A 19,988-nucleotide genomic window follows, 5' to 3' on the forward strand; every position below is an offset into this window, starting at 1 on the left:
ATTGTAAAACACACAGTGGTCCACCAAGGAGAAAAACTTCTCCAGACAGGAGGCACTTGTTTCAAAACATGCTGCCTTTAGCTACAAGGCCCAAAAACATATTTTTCAGCATTATATAACATCTTGCAATGATTGACATCCAGTGTGACACAGCTTTAATCAGAGACCCCACATGACATCTTAAAGTGAACCCAGGGGATCCGTGTCTCTCTGTGCCCTCTGGCAGTTGACATCAGGTGGTCCTTGGGTTACAGTTATGTAGCCTGGGTTGGAAAATCTTAGCCAATGTACAAAAGCATTTGAGCATCAGTTAAATTGGATTTTTTGCTATGCTAACTAAAACAGGAAATAACCGTGTAATGAAGCTGCCAATGAGTCACAATGGTAAAATTATACTGATACATGAAACCCAGCTCAAATGAAGACTGTGTAGGCTAGATGGCCAACAATTGTCCACTGGCAGAGATGCCATTGCCATCATTTTTTGGGGGAAGAGAGTTGGTGACCTTAGTTCAGATTTTTAGGTGACCACAACTAGTACCTAGATGCCAGACTTAGGAAGGCTAAAGACTGAATGGGCAAATTCCATGATCTATATCCTTGCTCCATCAGATGGTTCCCTCCTAGTCAAGATTGAGGTCCCTTGGCCTGATGCTGTTGGGAGTTTGTACTGCATGACCTGTGCTTAACATTTTTTTATTTTTTTAAAAAACACAATCAACCCTGTATTTGGAGCTCGATTAGTCGTGTACTATGTTGGCCTTTCCTGGCCTTTAAGCAATGAAATTCTTGCTCCAATTAGCAGCATAACTCAAGATGAGTGACAGTGGCCAGGGCCTTCAGGAAATGAGTGGCCTCCATTTGCAGCAATCCTGTGCAGACCTGGCTGCAAGTTAAAGCTCCATCCCCTTTATAGCTCCTCTCCTGTAGGGTGAAACCTCCTTCAGACACAGAGTCCCTGCAGAATTAAACCTGCTGTTAATTCAGTGTCTTATACACTTTGGATTTTATAGAAGTAAGAGCAGCAAGCAGGGGAGAAGTTCGGTATCTCAACTGGAAAATTAATTATTTAGGAGGCTCCTACTAACGTAGACTCACCCATAAAACAAAGACTAGAGCCATAACCTAAAATCAGTTCCATCCTTGCTGTAAGTTCATTTTCAGTGCAAACCAAGACATTAATAGAAGGTAGTGCTGAACCCCTTGAAATGTTGGAGATGGCCGTGAGGAAACTTGCATCTTATTTAGTTCCCCACTCTGCTTCAGACAATGCCAGCCTCATGCACCTCCTTCTCTCACAAGGGTATTTCCACACTTCTTTTCAAGCTGCTGCTTACACAGAACACCCTCCCTGAACTGATCTGTAAGGCTACTACCCTCTTTTCCTTCTAAAAGTGGAGAATAGGTCAGTATGGTGCCCATCCCTATTAAACAGCTTTCTCTACCACTGAAAGCCCTGGGGATGTACAAGCAGGACAAAAGGTGGTTCTTTCTGAACTTAGTCACATAAATGAAGAACATCTAAACAAACAGGAAGCGCTTTTTGTGCTGTGATGGCTGACTGTACTTGGCAGATGAGAGGATTCAGCCGCTTTTTCTCCTGCTAGGCATGTCGAGGGGATAAACATGATGACCCAGTCATTGTTCAGGATGCAGTGGACAGCACTGTAGACAAGTCCAATGTCAATGAAACTGAAGTGGATGCTGCGGCTATATATACTTTACCTGCTGGTGCAGACTTTCTAATGTGCTACTCGGTTGCAGAAGGTATGTTGTTATTTTGCACTTAAGTTTCTAGCATTTAACTCCTGCAGGAATTTTGCAGCTGTATCACTGCTGTTTCACTAAATATAGTAGGCTTGCAGAATTTCTTCATCACACAATCAAAACAAGAATTCAAGTTCCTTAAACTCACCATTTTGCATGTCTGAATTAGTGGTGTTGTCTCCCTGACATGGTGTAAAGGCTTCAGAATAAATGAAAATATCTCATCTAATTTGCAATTTTTAAATGACTTTGAACTCAAAGCATACTGATCACATCCCTATCAGTGAGCTACCTGTCAGGAGGAAATATTCTTCTGCACTTCTAGCGTCATGTCATTTGGATGTGATTTCTTAAACCTTCTCACACAGATGAGTGCCCTCCCCAAACCATCTCATTCCCAATCCTCAAGACTCTCCTGTAATTCAACACTGGGTGAATTTACAGAACAGTTTTTGCTACTGAATCAATATTGCATTCATCTTAACATTACCTGATGTTGGAAAGGTATAAAAATATTAACACAAAATCTTTTTGCAAAATATTGTATAAAGTCAAAGGGCAAAATTAATCACTAACGTGCAACTCCATTGACAGAAATGGAGTTGCACCCATTATAAGTTATGAGGAGACTGGCACTTTTCAACTTGAAAAAGAGACAGTAAAGGGGGGCTATGATAGAGGTCTATAAAATCATGAATGGTATGGAAAAAAAAGTATTGTTTATCTCTTCACATAACCCAAGAACCATCGGGCTCACCTGATGAAAATAAGAGGCAACAGGTTTAAAACAAACAAAAGGAAGTACTACTTCACACAACACACAGTCAACCTGTGGAACTTGTTGCTGGGGGTGGTGTAAGGGCCAAAACTATATAAACAAAAATAATTAAATAAATTCATGAAGAGTAGATCCATCAGTGGCTATTAGCCAAGATTATCAGGGATGTAACCCCATGCTCTGGGTGTCCTGAGCCTTTAATTGCCAGAAGCTGGGAATGGATGATAGCCATCAAGTGATCCATGCCTACTTGCCATGTTTTGTTCATTCCCTGTGAAGCATCTGGCAGTGGCCACTATTGGAAGACAAGATACTGGGCTAGATCTACCATTAGTCTGACACAGTGTGGTCATTCTTATTAATCCCAGGTTAAATCTGATTATGCAGACTTGCCAAAGTACTGTTTTATCTCTAACATCTGAGTACGCAAGATAGCATAAACAGTGCAGAGACGTATATCTAAAACTCATCTGCAGTCCATGAACATGACTGGCAAGAAATAAATTGTGATATTGAAAGTTATTAACTGTGGCTTCTAGTCTTCAGTTAAGGTTAAATGGAGTCCTATGCTCTTATTTCCCAATAGGTTACTATTCTCATCGTGAAACTCTAAATGGCACCTGGTATATTCAAGACTTGTGTGAGATGATAAGAAAGTATGGTTCTTCCTTGGAATTCACAGAACTTCTCACTCTGGTTAACAGGAAAGTATCTCATCGCAGAGTGGATATGTGCAGAGACATTAATGCAATAGGAAAGAAGCAGATTCCTTGTTTTGCCTCAATGCTGACTAAAAAATTACACTTCCCTCAAAAATCAAAGTAGATATGCCCATCTGTGAGAATGGCATCTTATTCAGATTCACTCCAAAAATAGAAAATATCTTCATCACTTAATCTTGTAGTCTAGAAAATCACTGTGTGAAGGGGTTGTTCTCTTGTTTAGCAGTTTATAACATGATTTTCAATGTAGCTAGAGAACTGCACAGTTATTCACATCATGCATTTTCCTCAACAGGCCTATTTTCAAAAATGCTGGGATCAAATTTCAGGAGCCATAATTTAAATACTTTTTAAAAAAAAACTTTCTATATTAGAAATTATTGCTTTGTTATAATAAATCAGCATTGCAGCAACAGCAGTCTCAGGGAATTTTGGGAGAAATAATTGTAACACTGATTTCTGTGTAATAAAAACTGCAAGGTGCTCAGATCCCCTGGTAATGAGGATCATACAAGTCCTAAGAAAGAAAGCACTTTTTAACCAATTTTTTAAAATGTTCTGACTTGCACTTGAATGACACCGTGTCTACTTTCTAACTGCATGCTAGCATTTTGTAACTTTTTTCACAAATTTTTAAAACCGCATTAGAGTATACAAGCTTTTTCTTTGCACTGACATTAATTTATGAGGAGTGCAACTAAGGTATGTTTGTAATTTTTGTGTATGTTAAAAAAATTTAACACCTACAACACATTAAAATGTGCAATGTATGTTTCACTAGACTCCAAGCCTGTGTGATATTTTGCCTTCAATTTTAGGGGAGGAACTGAATATAAGAAGCACTGCTGTGTTTGGGCTCTTCCTTACTAGATCAATACTGTCTCTTCACTGAGCTTTAAAGAACTGCTATAGTTAGAAAAATGACAACATGGGGTTCCATTTATTCTCTCTCTGATTTACACAATAATTATAGCCAGTTCACAATCCAAGAGACCTACCATCAATCAATCAACCCCCCCCGAAAAAACAAACTAACAAAAAAAACCAAACACCCACCCCCAAAACACTATTCTTTCTGCCTTTTATTTCTTCAAGAATAGTAAACTCAGATTGCCAAATCTTTTACCTGACAAATTTGTTCTGCATTATTTTAAATACCCTCTTAGAAATTTGGAAGTCTTCATTGCTTGGTCAAATATTTTCCCCACAATCTTTGAATATGGGAAAATAACATCTTTAAATAAAATGTGTATTTAAATTTATAGTACCCTGAACACTGCATGCCAAACTTTAATCTATTACTGTAATAGCACCCTGAGTTTATACTAGTACTAGTCAGGAGAGCTATGTACAAATGTATTCTTCAGACCCCTGAAGATGAGCATACATGTGATGCTGTAAAAATTAATACACAATACAACCTGAATTAAGAAAAACTACTCGTGACTGACTTGGTGTCCGAAATTGTTTGTTGTTTTAGATTTGAGGTACCATATTATATAGATGCCTGAGACTTAATGTATAGTATATACTGACCTAAGATTGACTAGTTTTATCATTAATTTTATTCATTCAGTATATAAAAATCGCATACAACTTGATTAGGATAAATGATCAAAGTATCTAACAAATGTATTTCTCTAAAATGAAACTGAGCCAGCCATCCCTTCCCCTCCTCCCCTACCATTTGATATTAGTTGTAAACTAACCCTGTATATTCATTCTAATAGGTATCTTTCTAAAAATTAATTCTTGCTGTGTAACTTAAAATCAAATAATGCAGAGGGTCTTAGTCTGTGGTTCAAGGTTTCTGTGCTCTGATTTTGTCAGTTAAGACACCACCACTGCCAGAAGTTAGAGCCATGGAGAGAGATCCAAGAAATGGTTTCCTTAAGCCTGGGTCAGGGATTCCCTCAATTTGGGGCCTTAAGCAACTCATTTAAACATCTATACGGTTTAGTTTCCCCATCTGTAAAATGTGGATAATACTTATCCACTTTCATAAGTGGCAAGAGGTTCTGGTTGGAAGATGCTGCAGAAGTATATAAATAGAGTTAGTATCACAAAATGAGGACCATCTTTTTGGCTCTGATTCAAGATTACTTAACCACATGATTTAAAGTTCATCTCTGTTCAGGAAAGCACTTATACACATGCCCAACTTTAAACATGGACTTTCTTGAATTGGAACTTTAGACAGGAGACCTGTTAAAGTATAAAAATACATTTGACCATAAATACCAGAAATCTTTCCATGACATATCACATTTTTTGAGCTATTCCTCTGCTGTTAATAGTCCCATAAAAATAGTAAAATGCATCAGTACACTACAACACCAGTGACTCTTATGCCCACATCAATTTACTAAAACGGACAGACAATTTTATTACAAGATCTGAATGCATATTTTGAAAGATTTCTTTATTTCAGGAATTATTTTTTAAAAATCTAATGATATAATAGTTTTAATCAACATTTCTAGTAATGTTCAGAACTATAGTGGTCAAAAATATTCAGTTTGCAACACAGAAACTAAATAGTGTAATCGGTTTTGCAAACGACAGTTCAATTATGAAAAAAATTAGACTTTGTCATTAATTTCCTGTATTGGAAGTTGCAGATGTAGGGGCTGATGCAGGCGTCTCAGGGACTCTTCAACCTGTAAACACAAGAGAGAATTAAATGGAAGATGTTCTGTGTCCATATTTATCCCTTTCCGTCACCTCTAATTTGTACCTTCCTTTCATACTCTCGATATTCTTTCCCTGTAGCCAGGTGTTTCGCTTCTGAGAAGACCCTAACCTTATGACACAGATTTCCCACAACAATCTCAAGTGCAGGCTCCTGGTCATATCACTCTAGGGATTACCATCCAAAAACAATTCCTGCCTTCACTGAGTTAATCTGTCAGTCAACAGACCGACCAACAGGAACTGCGGTCATACAGATGCACAAACATCCTCTTTACAGGCAACTGAATGTAGGACCCCATGCATACTGCACGATCACCTTCAGTGCAAAGCCTAGGAAAATTTATAAAGCCCATTTCCTACAACAGCAGAACTGAATTATTTTACATTCTCTAGCATAAACTGCAAAATTCACACTCCAGACTAGTGTCAGTGAAAATATTTTAAAGCCCCAGCCTTGATAAAAGGAACTAGTTTGAATCCTACACAATTATTTTTTTAAAAACTTAACTCCATCCAGTCACTAAGGGTTCTTGATCAAAAACCCAATAAAGTTAAGGAAGAATTTCCATTTACTTTAATAGGCTATAAATCAGGGTCCTTTTTATTTATTGTGGACTGGAGGACTCTCTCTATTTCTCATGGAGCAGTGAAGATTTTTCCCAGTTCCATATCACTGCTACTATGGAAGATGGAGGCTGGAGAGAAACCAGCTTATCACTGTTGAGCAACACAAGTGAGTGATTTGTTTTCACCCTCTCCCCCAGCCTCCACAGGCTGCCTGAGCAGTGCTGCACATTTCCATTCTTAATTCCTTCCTTCCAGCTTTTAAAGAAACTCCAGGTAACCTGTTACATATGCACATTTTTTAGCATACAAAATGAAAATGCATAAATAAATAAATAAACCTAAAAGCCACTTTCCAATTAGCTCATGATTTACTGAAAAGTCTTAAATGGTGAGACCACAGCACCATTCACTTACACCAAGAGACTTATTAAAATACCTCTGCTAGTGCCTCTTTTAGCTTGTTATACTGTTCCACATCAAAATGTTGGCTTCTGGATTTTCGGTAGAAGTAGTGGAGAAATTGCCTGTCTTTAACATCTGGGTAAACATAATCCTGACAGATAGAAAAAGGACACAAATGTTTGGGTTTTCTGGGCAGGCAGAGGGTTAGGAATGCAAAGACATTTGTACAGGTGGAGTTAAATCAAACTAAAATACATAAAAAACAACCCTATTTTTCCCAGAGGAAATCTAAACCATGACAAATAAATGACTTATTTTCAGAATGGCTGAGCACTCACAGCTCCCATTGGAGTCAATAGGTGAGATTGTCAGAGGAGACTAAGGAAGTTGGGCTCTTGACTCTCTAAGGCTCCTTTGAAAATCCCAGACAATGGCAGCATCTGAAAATCAGGCCATTAATATTTATCAGTTTATCTCAGAACTACCTCAACCCTCCTGAAAGTCAGCAGAAACCAAGAGGAGCAGAGCTAACTCACAAACCCAGCTCTCAACAAACTAGCTGAGCTCCAAAACCCAGCATCCTTCCCCACCAGATGTTTCATACGTACTATAGGATCCACATGTGCAAGTATTGGATATTCACCAACTATGTCCATACCAAACAAAATAAAACTCGAGTGCATTATTGAATATGCAGCATGAAAAGGAAGACAAGTTACTGTCCAACTATGTGCTTTATAGTACATTGTAGAATTCCAAACATTTAAATGGGCAAAAATGTAAGTTCCTCTATATTATACAGGAATTGATGGGCCATTTCCATATTCTGCACTTTGTCCAAGTTCTGGGGTTTTGCTGTTCAGGAACCCTTCCCCCTCCTCTAAACATGCCTCACTCCAACTTGTGACTTCTCCTTTGCACATCCAAGCGCAAGAAAGGAAGATAGGCCACTTAAGAAAAATCTGCACCTTACTCAAGGAAATAAAGCTATTCCAGGAAAAACAGCTGAAACATTTCCCAACAGCCTGGCCTCCTGCATCAAGTGACATATGAACTCCATCAAACAGAAAAAGCAACTGATGGGTTTGCCTTCCTGGCCCACTACTAGGTTGCATTCCTTGACCAGCCCTGCTTTAGTACCTGCACTTTCTATGTAGAGACGTACGAGATACAGTTACCATCCAGGCCACATACAAAGAATTGAATGAAAGAGGATAGTTTTCATTTTCAGCATCAGATGGCATCCCGCTGGTCACTAATTGCAAACTGGATTTTTAAGTGCAGCTCAGATGAGCAGTTTGTCCCTGAGCTACATTAAAAACAAAGTTCCAGCCTGAGTGCAGTTCTACAGAACACACACAAGATTTGATGTTTAATTACATAGGGTAATTTATTATGGAAATCAGCATAAGATGACTTCAGACATGTTTATATAATGGGACTTACCTGTTTAGTGAGTACAAAGTAAGCATAGAATGCCAGGGCACTCCCGTAAGTGATAAAATATGTCACTGGCTCCATTATATCCCATGAATAGACCCACCACGTGAGCCAGGCCAAGGCTCCACCTTGAGTGGACAGTAGTGCTAAGCCAGTCCATAGGAGCCTATTGGTCTTTGCATCTGCACTTGTTGCAATTTTGGCTTTCATCTAGGACAAAAACATTATTCATTCAACATGCAGATATTAATGAAATACATTCCTCTGACACAAGGGAGAGAACATATCCCACTATGTACTTTCCACCTGGATCAGAGCCTGCATTCAAGACTCCTATTCACTTTACTCCTGGGGAAATTCTGTGCCAAAAAATTAAAAATTCCATGTAAAAAAAATAAAAAAATTCTGCACACAATATTTTAAAATTCTGCATATTTCATCTGTCAAAACACCACAATATAATCATGCCAGTTTACATTATTTTGGTAATTTATTTCAAAATATCTGTCGGCAAGTATGTCTATAACAATGCAGACCAAAAAAAAAAGATTCTAGTAATTTTTTTTTTTGACAAAGATTCTTTATGGAGCATATTAATACAGAACTTTGAGTAATTCATTTAAATTGCAATACAGTACTCTATTTCCTGCACCTATCAGAAGCAGTGCAAAGGCTTGTGAGTGTCAGGAGTAAGGGAGAGGAAAGAGGGAAGGTGCCTGGAGTGAACCTGGAGGGTTGTTGGGTGTGGCTAGAAGAAGTATGGAACAGCGGGTTTGGGGGTAGCGGTGGGGGAGGGGGGAAGAGGGACAGGATTGTTAGTGAGTTGGGGAGCCTCCCCCATGCAGACCCTGGCTTAGCCCAAGCCTCTCCCATTCAATCAGGCACATCTGCCCCTGTCCCTGCACCCTCCCATCCCAATGGGTCCCTGCAGCCTCCCTCCCTTGTTCCCATGCACCCCACTCCCATTTAACCCCTGGCTCAGTGCTGTCACCCCACTAGCTCCTGAGCCCACAACCCAGTCTTGTCTCTCCAGACTGTGACACACCCATCCCCAGCCTAACCTGGCTCCACGGGCCAGGTGCTATGATCAACTTCTACTCCTGGGGGAAGTCTATGCCACTGCGCGCACACAGAATTTTTCCCCCCCCAGAAGTGCTGCAGTTCCATCTTTTGCCCACCAGAGACTGTTGTGGCACCAGAATAGGCCTCTGCATTCATTTTGTTGGCTTTTCTGGCACCACGGTGGCCTCTTGTGGGCAAAGGCAGATCTGCAGCATTTCTGTGGCAGAATGTATTTTCTGCAGAACAAAATAAAATTCTGTGGGATACATGTATTCTGTGCATGCGCAGAATTCCCCCAGGAGCATCACTTGCAGGCCTTCCCTGCCCAGAAAGGCTTTGAGTTCACTCCCTGCATGGAGTACAGAGTATGAGCTCTGCTAGGCCTCTATCTGGCCCTCCATCCACAACTTCGGGACTCTACCAATTGGATTTGCATGCATCAGTTGATGCTGCCTGATTTTTCAGAGAGGCACTTTCACAGCAGCTCTGAGATTGCTGCCTTCAACGTGAGGTCTGTTCGCATCCCATCAGACTCTTACTGGTCTCCTCCTCCTTATTCATCATTTCATGTCACTTTAGCTTGGCCTGTCTTAGATTCGCCATGTTTGTCCCTTTCCTAAGTTATGGTCATCATTAGTCAGATCCAACTGGCTGACCTGGTGATAGCGTCATCACAGAAAAACAACACTTTTTTAACTCACTAATTATTTTTCTGTGATATCCCAACATCACTCCGGACACCCAACCAGGTTCAGACAAAGTAACCAGGCAGTTCAGGGTAGTGCCAGCTCCCCATAGTTTTTCTCCAATTCTAGAAATTCTCAATAGGATACGCCACGAAACAGAGGAAGGAGGAACTGGGTTGGAAATAATCCTGCATATGGACTGGCCATCACCTACCTGTCTGACAAATAAGGAGGGTGTGGCCCATTCATTCATGGAGCTGTCACATCATGGAAATTAGTTAAGAGAAATTTGTTTTTAATATTTAAAAAAAAATCCTTCCCAACCTGCTCAAAGGGTACCAGCTGTTCCCTTAGGTGGTCCAGTTTCTGAAGCAGTTCTCTCTCTCTCCTTAACTGGTGGTCTTCTAAATGAAGGGCGATGAACAGTCTATGAACCAAGGATTTAATATCTTCTGCTTCAGTAGCATGCTCTCTACTCCAATTCTCTGAAAAAAGACCACGGTTGTCATAAGAGAGACAAGGTGGGTGAGGTAGTATCTTTTATTGGATGAACTTCTGTTGGTAAGAGAGACAAGTGGTCGATCTTACACAGTAACCTCAAGAAGATCTCTGTGTGTCCTCGAAAGCTTGTCTCTCACCAACTGAAGTTGGTCCAATAAAAGATATTAGTTCTCCCATCTTGTCTCTCTAATATACTGGGACCAACACGGTTACAAGACTGCAAATATGGTTGTCATGACTGGTCAGATGTATCAAGCAATGCTCTTATAAGAAAAAACAATCACTGTTTTAAGAGTGTTTATATGAGGCCACAAACTGAGGCTCAAAGGGGAGATGAAGCCAGACTTATTTTTTGTGGGGACTGCCATGATCTTTTTTTTTTTTTTTTTTTTTTTAAGAAAAAAATATGCCTTGGAAGAGATGTAACTGGATAATCAGATTTATTAAGACTTTAATACAGCTGTGGTTCTTACCTTTTACAGGGACTTGTACACTGTAAGTTGTGTTGTTGATTACAAGTTTGAAGTCATTCATCAACAAAATTTCCATCAATGCTGTAGAAGGGATCTTGCTACCATCTGCAGGAGAAAACAGGAAGGCTTAAATCCTTAACACGAAATTTACTTTATTAAAAAAACCTGCATTTGCATGTGCTCGCATTTTATTTGACCTGTTTGGCATAACTCACTATTGCCAGCAGCCTCCCTTTTATTTCAGTTTCAAGGACAGATATTGTAAAGATAAAGCTATATTTAAAGACTCTCTTTACCTGTGTCAAGACCTTAAAATTCTCCATTTTACTTAATACCAAGTCTTGTTTACTTTTAACCATTTCTTTTTGCATTTTGTTTAGTCTGGAAAATTAAACTAGTTAGATCAGATTCACTTTCTAGACAAAGAATGGTCTTGTGGTTACAACACAGGGCTCTGCCTCAGGGGTTCTAGCTCCAAACTTATTGAGGGACCCAGCTAAGTGGAAGTTTGTCTGTCTGTTTTAGTTGGAGATGATTCTGTTAAGCTCTCAGAAGCATTGAGAGGCTGACATTGCAAACATTAATGTTTTGGATGGAGGATACAACAACATAAGACTGTAAGACCTTAGAAATTCCACATAAGAAATCAAGGATTATGATGCAAAGTTATTTACAACCTTAATTATAGTATCACTACTGTGGCTCCATTTCTCTTTAGTTGGGATTTATTGTTTGAAACCAGAGTATCAATCACTGAAGGAAGAAAGATGAAGATGCATCTCCTTTCCATGCCAACTTTTTACTATTAAGCTGACAGCCTCTTCAGCATAGCTATAGAAGTCCTATATTTTCAGTCCTCTTTCACACACACAATTTTGGTTGAACCCTGAAAAAGATTTGTTGTAAACTAAACACACCTCACTCAGTTACGATTTCCTTTCCCTGGATGAGTTCTTCTAGCTGAGCATAGAGAATTTTGACATTCTTGTTCTCCAGATTTTCCTAATCAGTCAGTAAGATGGGAACATTTAGTGCTTATACTTTTAATACATTTTTAAAGCAGGCTTTAGCTTTGATTGGAAGCTAGGGGTGTGTATACTGAATAGTCTTATTAAGGGAGGTAAGGAGGCAGAAAGGAGACCGTGCACTGGACTCTGTAGAAGAGAGTTCAAACTCATTCTTATCCTTTTGTACATAGACTTGTGGAAGTACTTATTGGCCCACCAACAATGAAAAATAAGGGTAAAAAAAAAATAGATTTAACAGTTCACATGAATCCGAACTATTTAAGATTGCAAACAAGGGAACAAAACAGATACAGCATAGGAAGGACCGCAAGACAGGTGCAGACAAAGGACTTCTCTAAAACCACGAAGCACTGAAAATATTGATAAATGAATGGCATATATAATAATCACTGGAGCGTAGGACTGTTTTGTTGTTCCCCTCCACCTCAATCCCATTTGCTTCCATAAATCTATGGTGCAAACTATTGACTTCAGTTTGCTTGTTGTACTGATGACCCCAAATTTAGGAAAATACGTAATCACAAGCTTAAGTCCACTCCTAATGGTTTTAAGGCCACACTGAAGTACTTTGCTGAACCGGGGCCTAAGCACCTGAAATAGACAGACTGCCCAGGAGATGCAGAAGAGTTCAGAGAAACAGGAAACCTGGGCTCTGGTTCTATCTCTACCACTGACTAGCTGTTTGATCTTACCTCCGATTTCCTATTAATAATTGTGAGACTCTTGGCTGAGAGGTGCTATACGAGTGGGAAGATAGAAGTATGATTCCTGACTGAGCATATTGGAGGTTTTATCCTGCCATGCTACAGTCCCAGACTTTCCATCTGTCTCCGTGAGCCTGCTGTAGAAGCACACTGTAGATAACTCTACACCTTCACGTTCTCATTGGCACGCTGCTGTCTGGACCCATTTGGCTGTATCTGCTGAGATTTCTATTAATGAGCTCAAGAAGCTGCAACACCAGCTGGTTCTCCCTACCCACTCTGTGTGGGTAGGGTGACAAACTTGGAGCACTATCACTTTCATCCAAAAAATTTAAATTGTGCACATCCACTCAGTTTTTCAACATTTTACAAATGTCACCTTGCTCATTTACATGTAAATGAGCTTCAGCAGTCTCATTAAAATGACATTTAAGACAACAATACTTCAAAAAGGAGCACTTGTTTGAAAGCGCCAGACAGGATTCCTTTTTCATATTTCATGCAATATTGAGCTATATTAACCTGTCTAATGCTTTGCTAACTGGAGGAAAAACAGAAGAGCATTGGAAGCCTGAAAAACATAACAATTTTCTGTACAAGGCAATTTTTCTTCCCATTTATCATACTGCAGGTGCAGAGATGTCAACAAAAAGCTTTTATTTGTCTAAATTTATACAGTGCTAGAATGAGATCCACAGAAAAAGTGAAGTGAAGTAAACAAGCCACTTCAGGTTATCTTATCTTTTTCTAATAGTGTTAGGTTAGATCTTTCTACTTTCATTTTATCTACTAGCAAAAAACAGGAGAAATATCTGCATTTAAATCAAAACCTCCTGGGATATTCATTTCATGTTTTAAAAATATATATGTCACATTTTAAAATGCAATAATCCATAGTGTTTGGCTAACACTTGTCAGTATAATATTAATTTCCTGATAAAGAAAATATAAGAAGTTATTCTTCATTGTTACAATTACTTGGTTTTTGAAGGTGTGCGGTAGAGAGGATTAACTATGTCACAACTGTTAAATCAATTCAAGCCAGATACTTTATCAGATGAGATGTGTCCATCCTTGGTGAAGTTAGCCATATTTCCTCTAGAATTGGTAGGGACATCTGCAAAATATGTGGCCTTGCAATTTTTTACTGAAATAGCATTGTGCACACAGTAACTGTAAAGCTTGAACTGAAGCTAAGAATGGTTGGTTAACATTAAACTTTCTCAGCTTAATACATAGGAATTGGATTCAGCAGACAGTTACACTTGTAAGTGTAAATACTCCATGTAGACTCCACTAACATCAATAAGACTTTTTCCTGGGGTAGTTGTGCTCACACATGCACTTTCCGCAGGCTTGTGCCCTGACTCAGTTGTTTGCAAAGATGGGGGATAGCCCCACATTACAGCATAATCTATCCTGAAAACTCACATACGTCCTAGTCCAGACAGTTCTGAGGGTAGCAATTTGTTTTCTTGCTCGCAGAGAATATAAGAAAGTGTTACAGAATATAACTTTTGCAATGCCTGTATTTTATCCACATGCTCAAATAGACAGACTATTGCCTTCATTAAATCAATCTATACGCTTTATGGATTCAGAGGATAAAAAATGTTCCAAGAGATGAAAATCAACTACAAAAAGAATATTAAGAGCCTATTTTGTAGTTCAAGTATGATATGCTCTTTTACTCTGGAAAGAAGAAAATCTAAGTTCCTGCTTATAACTGTAAAAGTTTGTAAGTGGTAATATACTTCTTCAGAGATAACAGTGTTCTTATAGTATAAGCACACCACAGTAGTGACAGGGTAGTTCTGGTTGAAAAGGCACCTTCATTATTAACTTCTATTTTCAACAGATTATTAAAAAAAAAGTTCCGTGCTTAAAAACCACCTCTGGCTCATAAGCACAAATTTTCAGCCCAAAGGTATACTTTCCATTAGAAAGTCTGCCTGGTTTTGTATTATACAGATGTGAAAAATAAAATGTCTCATTTCATAGTCCAAAAACTGCAGAAGATGCACATTCTAATAACTTATCCAGTGGTTTTGTGTTAAAGGAGTGTTGTGCCAATAGCAGTCTTTGTTACCAGGATGTATGTTTTGTTAAATTAAAACATTGGTAGAGAAATAAAGATACATAGCAACATTTTCAAAAGCGCCCAAGTGATGGTTCAGGTTCTCCCGGGGGCGGATCATCCAGAGTAGGCATCGACACCAGAGTCCGGTGCCTGGAAGACTCTGTCGCTCTTTATCAGTAGCTCAATATTCTGTGGGGCATGGTGATTTTGTTTCTAAAGGATTGATGTGGGCTTTCTTCAGGACAATGAGTTTTGTTTGGAGTGCCCCCGATCAGTACTGAGTTTTTAGGGCTGCCTTGGTGCCAGTAATGTTGGGGTTTACTTCCATGCCCAGTCCTTTATTAGCACCCTCTTCTGTGCGCCAGTCTTTGGAATCGCTTGTTTATTAGACAGGGTGCTGGATAAGGCTGGCTTGCCTGTTAACAGCACTCTAGAGCTTGTCTCCTCAGGGTCTCATGAGACCTTCATAGGCTGCTCCAGAAGATGGAGCTTCAGCCTTGTGTCCTGTGGAGAATGACAGGTGCACCAAAAACCCGCTCAGCATACATGACTCTCCTAAACAGAAGAGACATTTGTGTCTGTCTTTCATGGGAATGAGACCATCCCAGGACATACAGGGCTTGAAGCCACAGGGTGAGTCCACCATGTTAAGTAGCCTGTAGAGGGGGTCTGTATGAGGAAGGAGGTGGGGTGGGGGACAGTCTAACCATCAATACTCAGTCCAGACAGGTCAATATAGATCATGGCAGTCATATGTTGAAGAATCAGAAGAGTTCTGAATGTTTGTAGAAGATTTTTGGGAAGGTTTAGTCAAAGCTAAGAACCATCATGTTGGACAATTGCCAGGTTTTACCTCATTGCCATGGGCGGTAAGAGACAATTGAGGGAGAGTCGCGGTCACTCCATCCTTTATGTTTCTGAGACTAAAGAACTGCAGTTGATAGGCTTCATAGAAGAAGTGTGTTTTAAAGAGGTATCTGAAAGAAGCAGCTTGGCACACAGCAAGAGAGGGAGTTGTAGAACTTCCTGATGTGAAGGCCAGCATGGAAGAAGGCACAAAGATAGGGAATGGTTTAAGGCAGGAGGGCCTGGGCTGAAAAAAGAGAGCAATTTGTAAGACGAGGTGATAACAGAGTTGTAAGAAAGCACAGTGCTGGGCAAAGGTTTAGGTGAGACATTTCAATCTGCTGGAAAGGCCAAGAGTCGGCAATGAAGGAATTCAAAGAGCGACACGACCTGGTCAGAGTGGCTGGTAAGGAAGATCGTTTTGGCAGCAACATTTTGAATTGACTGTAGGGGTGTGAGGCGGGAATCAAGGTGGTCACAACAGTCCAGTTTGCATCAATCTGGGACAAAAGACGATTAAGCCACAGGACAAGGGCTTGGGGAAGGGAGAAATCAAAGAGGAAATCTTTTAGGACTGGTCTACACTAGTGGGGGAGATCAATCTAAGTTACGCATGTAGCTGAAATCAACGTACTTAGATCTACTTACTATGGTGTTTTCCCTGTAGTGAGTCCGCTTGGGAGTACAGGAGTCGACGGGAGAGTGCTCGATTTATCGCGTCTAGAGTAGACGCAATAAATCGACCCCCGCTGGATCGATTGCTGCCTGCCGATCTGGCGGGTTGTATAGACATAGCCTTAGAAACATACAGGAAGACTAAAGAGGATTTTGCAACAAATTGGACATAGGGGGAAGAAGAGAAGAGGGTCAAATACAACACTGAGGCCGTGAGCCTAGGAAACAGGAATTGTAGTGAAATTGTTAACAGAGAAAGTAATACAAGAGCCTCAATTTTCCCCATTGTGATCTGGGCTATCCAGAAAGAGATGCTGACAGACAGAAGGAGACAGGATCGGTAGAAGAGATTGTGATGAAGAGGAAGATTTTGGAGTAACAAACAATGGAAGTATGAGAGGCCATCAAGGGAAAGCATGTATGGGGTTGAAGGAAATAAAAGCAGCAGGCCAATGGCAATATTTTCTTCATTAAGGGGTTTTAAGTTTGTAAAACAAAGTCACTAACCCACTCAAAAAGTCCCTCACAACAAGCCTATAGGTTAATCTCAAATTGCTTATTTAAGGGCCACATGCGCATCTTTGAGCAAGTCCTTAGGAATTTCTTCATTCAGGGAATTATAAGAACTGAGATCTTTGTCCCACAGTGGATTTTGTTGCCAGAACAATGGAACTCACTTGGTTTTGGTTGCAGAACACCACAAGACAGATTTCTTACCATGAAAAGAAAAGCTATGCCTTCAGCTAAATAAAGCCTCACCTATTGTTATTCTCAAGTTGTCTCCCAACCTTTACATCATACTCACAGGAACACTGACAGACACAACTAGTCACATAGAGAGAGACTCTCTCTCAACCCAGTGCAGGGGCCTGTAAGACTAGTGGTAGGAGACATATTGGGAAAGCCAGAAGCATTAAAAATCACTGTAAAAAAAAAGATGAGCTTTTTTAAGACTGTATCAAAGAAACGTACCAGATCATAAAAAGGTTAAATTGACAGGTCCAAATTCTGTATTTTTAATCAGGCTTCTCTAGGGAGATACTGAAATTAACCCATGAAACATCACTATATTATGATGCTCTTAAGGAGTACTAACAATTAAGAACCACTCATCCTCTTTAGTTCTACAGAATTTGATCAATGACAGAGAAAAAGAATACTGCCCAAGGCAATTACTCATTAAACCTTGTTTAAGAAAGGACAAGTTTAGGTTATTTTAAAACAGGCAGCAGAGTTTGCAAATACCTGTTGTAAAGACTTCTGCCCTCTCGATTCCTTTATCTTCTTTCTGTATATCTTGCAGGAAGGTCCCCACCCTTGTTAACATTGGCTTGATGGTAAACTGACAGCGCTCTTTTCTTGAGGGTAACATAAGGGTTACCACAGGAAGGCCATATCTGTAACTGACCGTTACTTCTGAAAAAGAAGGAAATGAAGCCATATTGTAATGTTTTAAATTCACACTTGCTTTTAAAAACAGGAGATGTTTAATACAGAAAGACACATAGTACTTCTGCATTTGTTCAATGTACTGTACTTAACTACAACATAATGCTTCATACTTTAACTTCTGGAACACAATTATTGTTGATAATGAATGAAGACCAACCACATGACTATGAAGCAAGTATCCTTCCCATTTTAATCCTGGGGCACCAAGCACCAAAAGGGTAAGTGAATTGCTCAAAGTCACTCAAGAAGTCATTGACAGGACTCAGAATAAAAACCCAATCTCCTGATTCCCAGTTCTGTGCAGTAACCTCTCACCGTGGCTGAATGAGAGATACCTGCAGCTATGCAACTGAAGTCACGCACATTCGATGTTTCTAAACATGTCATTTTCAGAAGGCTGGAATTGGAAGTTCAGTTGATTTGAAAAGAGAAAACTTACCATCAGATGGCACCAGTGTGCTATAGCATGCTGCTTTATGGTGCTTCAGATTTCCAGTTTGCTTCAGATGCAGCATCTGCAACAGAGATTTTGGCTTTAGGAAAGGGTTGGGACAGAATGTTTCCTTGGTGAGAGGCAGTCTCCAGCCCAATATGGTAATCTACTGAAAATCTGAAAAATCATCTCTTTAAGTACAAAAGACTTTAGAGACTCTGCTTGCTGGGCAGGACCATTCCTATTTGTCCTAAACAAAGTGCGGTTGGGCTATAGGCAACAATTTACAGATACTCTTAATATTTCAACCAATACGCTACTAATATCTTAAGATGAAAGCACTGCTCAGAAATAGAGTAGCACTTCTTTTTGCATTAGGCAGCACGCTGTAAATAACTTGAAATGTTTCTACACTGTCATGGCTTGTAGGAGAGAATATCACCGCTCACTATGCACACAACTGCTTGGAGTAAGTCATGCAACTTATCTTTTATAACAGTATTTGCCTGTGTTGAATGAAAAATAGCATACTGGGTACATTTAAAAAAAGGATTATACCCTAAATAAGTAAATCACTAAATGGTCCAAGGTTACTCAGTGTATTTCATAATTTTATAGCGGATTTCAAACATGATTACTGTTTGCACTACAGTGCAATTCAACTGCTAGTACGACAACTTGGTATCTTCATCACCGTATACCCCATTGAAAGAGACCTACCAATATGTAAAAAGCCCCATTGTGTTACTGTGACGAATGGCCAGAAAGGGTTAAACATCCTGCAAAATACCCTCAAAAGACATGAGGGGAGGTAATGGTGGTGTTTCTGTGTCATACAGGGCCATCCCTACCCCTTCCCCTCAGCCCCCACCCCTGCTCCGCCCCTGCCCCGCCTCTTCCCGCCCCTGCTCTGCTCCGCTCCCACTCCATCCCTCCTCCCCCCAAACCCTGTTCCCTGAGCTGTGGGTGCCGGGGGACTGCAGCAGGGGTCGGAGGTGGGCCCGCCCTACACTCACTGGGCAGCGGGAAGTGGAGCGACCTGGCCCCAGCCTGCTACGCTACGCCGGCTCCCAGCCACACCGCTGGTGAGTGCTGAGGGGCGGTTCCCCTGGCTCCCAGGCTTGGGGGAAGAGGGGAGCAGAGTGGAGCAGGCTGGGGCTCGGTTGGTCCACTTCTCGCCGCTCCCGCATGCGAGAGCAGGCTTGACCCCTGCTGCCTTCCTGTACTGGCTGCTCCAGCCTCCCAAAGCCCTTGGGTGCAGGCCCCTGCCCCGGGGGGCTGCATAGGGCACCAGACGCTCTAGGGACGGCCCTGTTTACATATGTATGAGTAAAGCCTGTCTATGCTGTATTCTGATAATTCAGAGATCAAAAGAACATCCTGGCATTTAAATCAGGGGTGGGCAAACTTTTTGTCCTGAGGGCCCATCGGGGTTCCGATCCTTTGGGATTGGTAGAACCTTTTCTTTTGTATGATGAAATAAGATTTACAAAAATTTTAATCATATTTGACGGGGATACTTGGCTGGAGGCCTGAGGCTGGTTCACTTTAAGGGAACTGTGTTGTTTGGACTTCTGAGTAACCAGTAAGGTAATAAAGATGCTGTTTTATACTGGTTTGGTAAATTTAAGTATTGGACTATCCAGCAGCTTTTGGGGGATTGTCTGCCCCATGCTAT

General features: G+C 40.4%; 2 protein-coding genes across 4 annotated transcripts in view; one reads left to right on the top strand and one right to left on the bottom strand.

The window, feature by feature from the left end:
• LOC120406192 (group XIIA secretory phospholipase A2-like) overlaps nucleotides 1-4,038 on the top strand; it is a 39,947-nt gene extending 35,909 nt beyond the window's left edge. For 2 of the 3 annotated variants that reach the window (XM_039540621.1, XM_039540623.1), the window contains exons 7-8: nucleotides 1,608-1,767; nucleotides 3,132-4,038. In XM_039540621.1, coding sequence (XP_039396555.1) covers nucleotides 1,608-1,767; nucleotides 3,132-3,370 — 399 coding nt within the window. In that variant the 3' untranslated portion in view covers nucleotides 3,371-4,038. The remainder of the gene's footprint in view (nucleotides 1-1,607; nucleotides 1,768-3,131) is intronic. The other variant, XM_039540625.1, reaches the window with a different exon arrangement.
• A 776-nt stretch (nucleotides 4,039-4,814) lies between these two features.
• Nucleotides 4,815-19,988, bottom strand: part of MCUB (mitochondrial calcium uniporter dominant negative subunit beta) — an 81,803-nt gene continuing 66,629 nt past the window's right edge. Inside the window, exons 2-8 of the mRNA XM_039540620.1 lie at nucleotides 18,317-18,392; nucleotides 17,671-17,841; nucleotides 11,093-11,197; nucleotides 10,443-10,603; nucleotides 8,377-8,580; nucleotides 6,965-7,081; nucleotides 4,815-5,927 (exon numbers count right to left, since the gene is read on the bottom strand). Coding sequence (XP_039396554.1) covers nucleotides 5,850-5,927; nucleotides 6,965-7,081; nucleotides 8,377-8,580; nucleotides 10,443-10,603; nucleotides 11,093-11,197; nucleotides 17,671-17,841; nucleotides 18,317-18,392 — 912 coding nt within the window. The 3' untranslated portion in view covers nucleotides 4,815-5,849. The remainder of the gene's footprint in view (nucleotides 5,928-6,964; nucleotides 7,082-8,376; nucleotides 8,581-10,442; nucleotides 10,604-11,092; nucleotides 11,198-17,670; nucleotides 17,842-18,316; nucleotides 18,393-19,988) is intronic.

The sequence above is a fragment of the Mauremys reevesii genome, linkage group 5 (genome assembly GCF_016161935.1).
Source record: "Mauremys reevesii isolate NIE-2019 linkage group 5, ASM1616193v1, whole genome shotgun sequence".
Classification (NCBI taxonomy): Eukaryota; Metazoa; Chordata; order Testudines; family Geoemydidae; genus Mauremys; species Mauremys reevesii.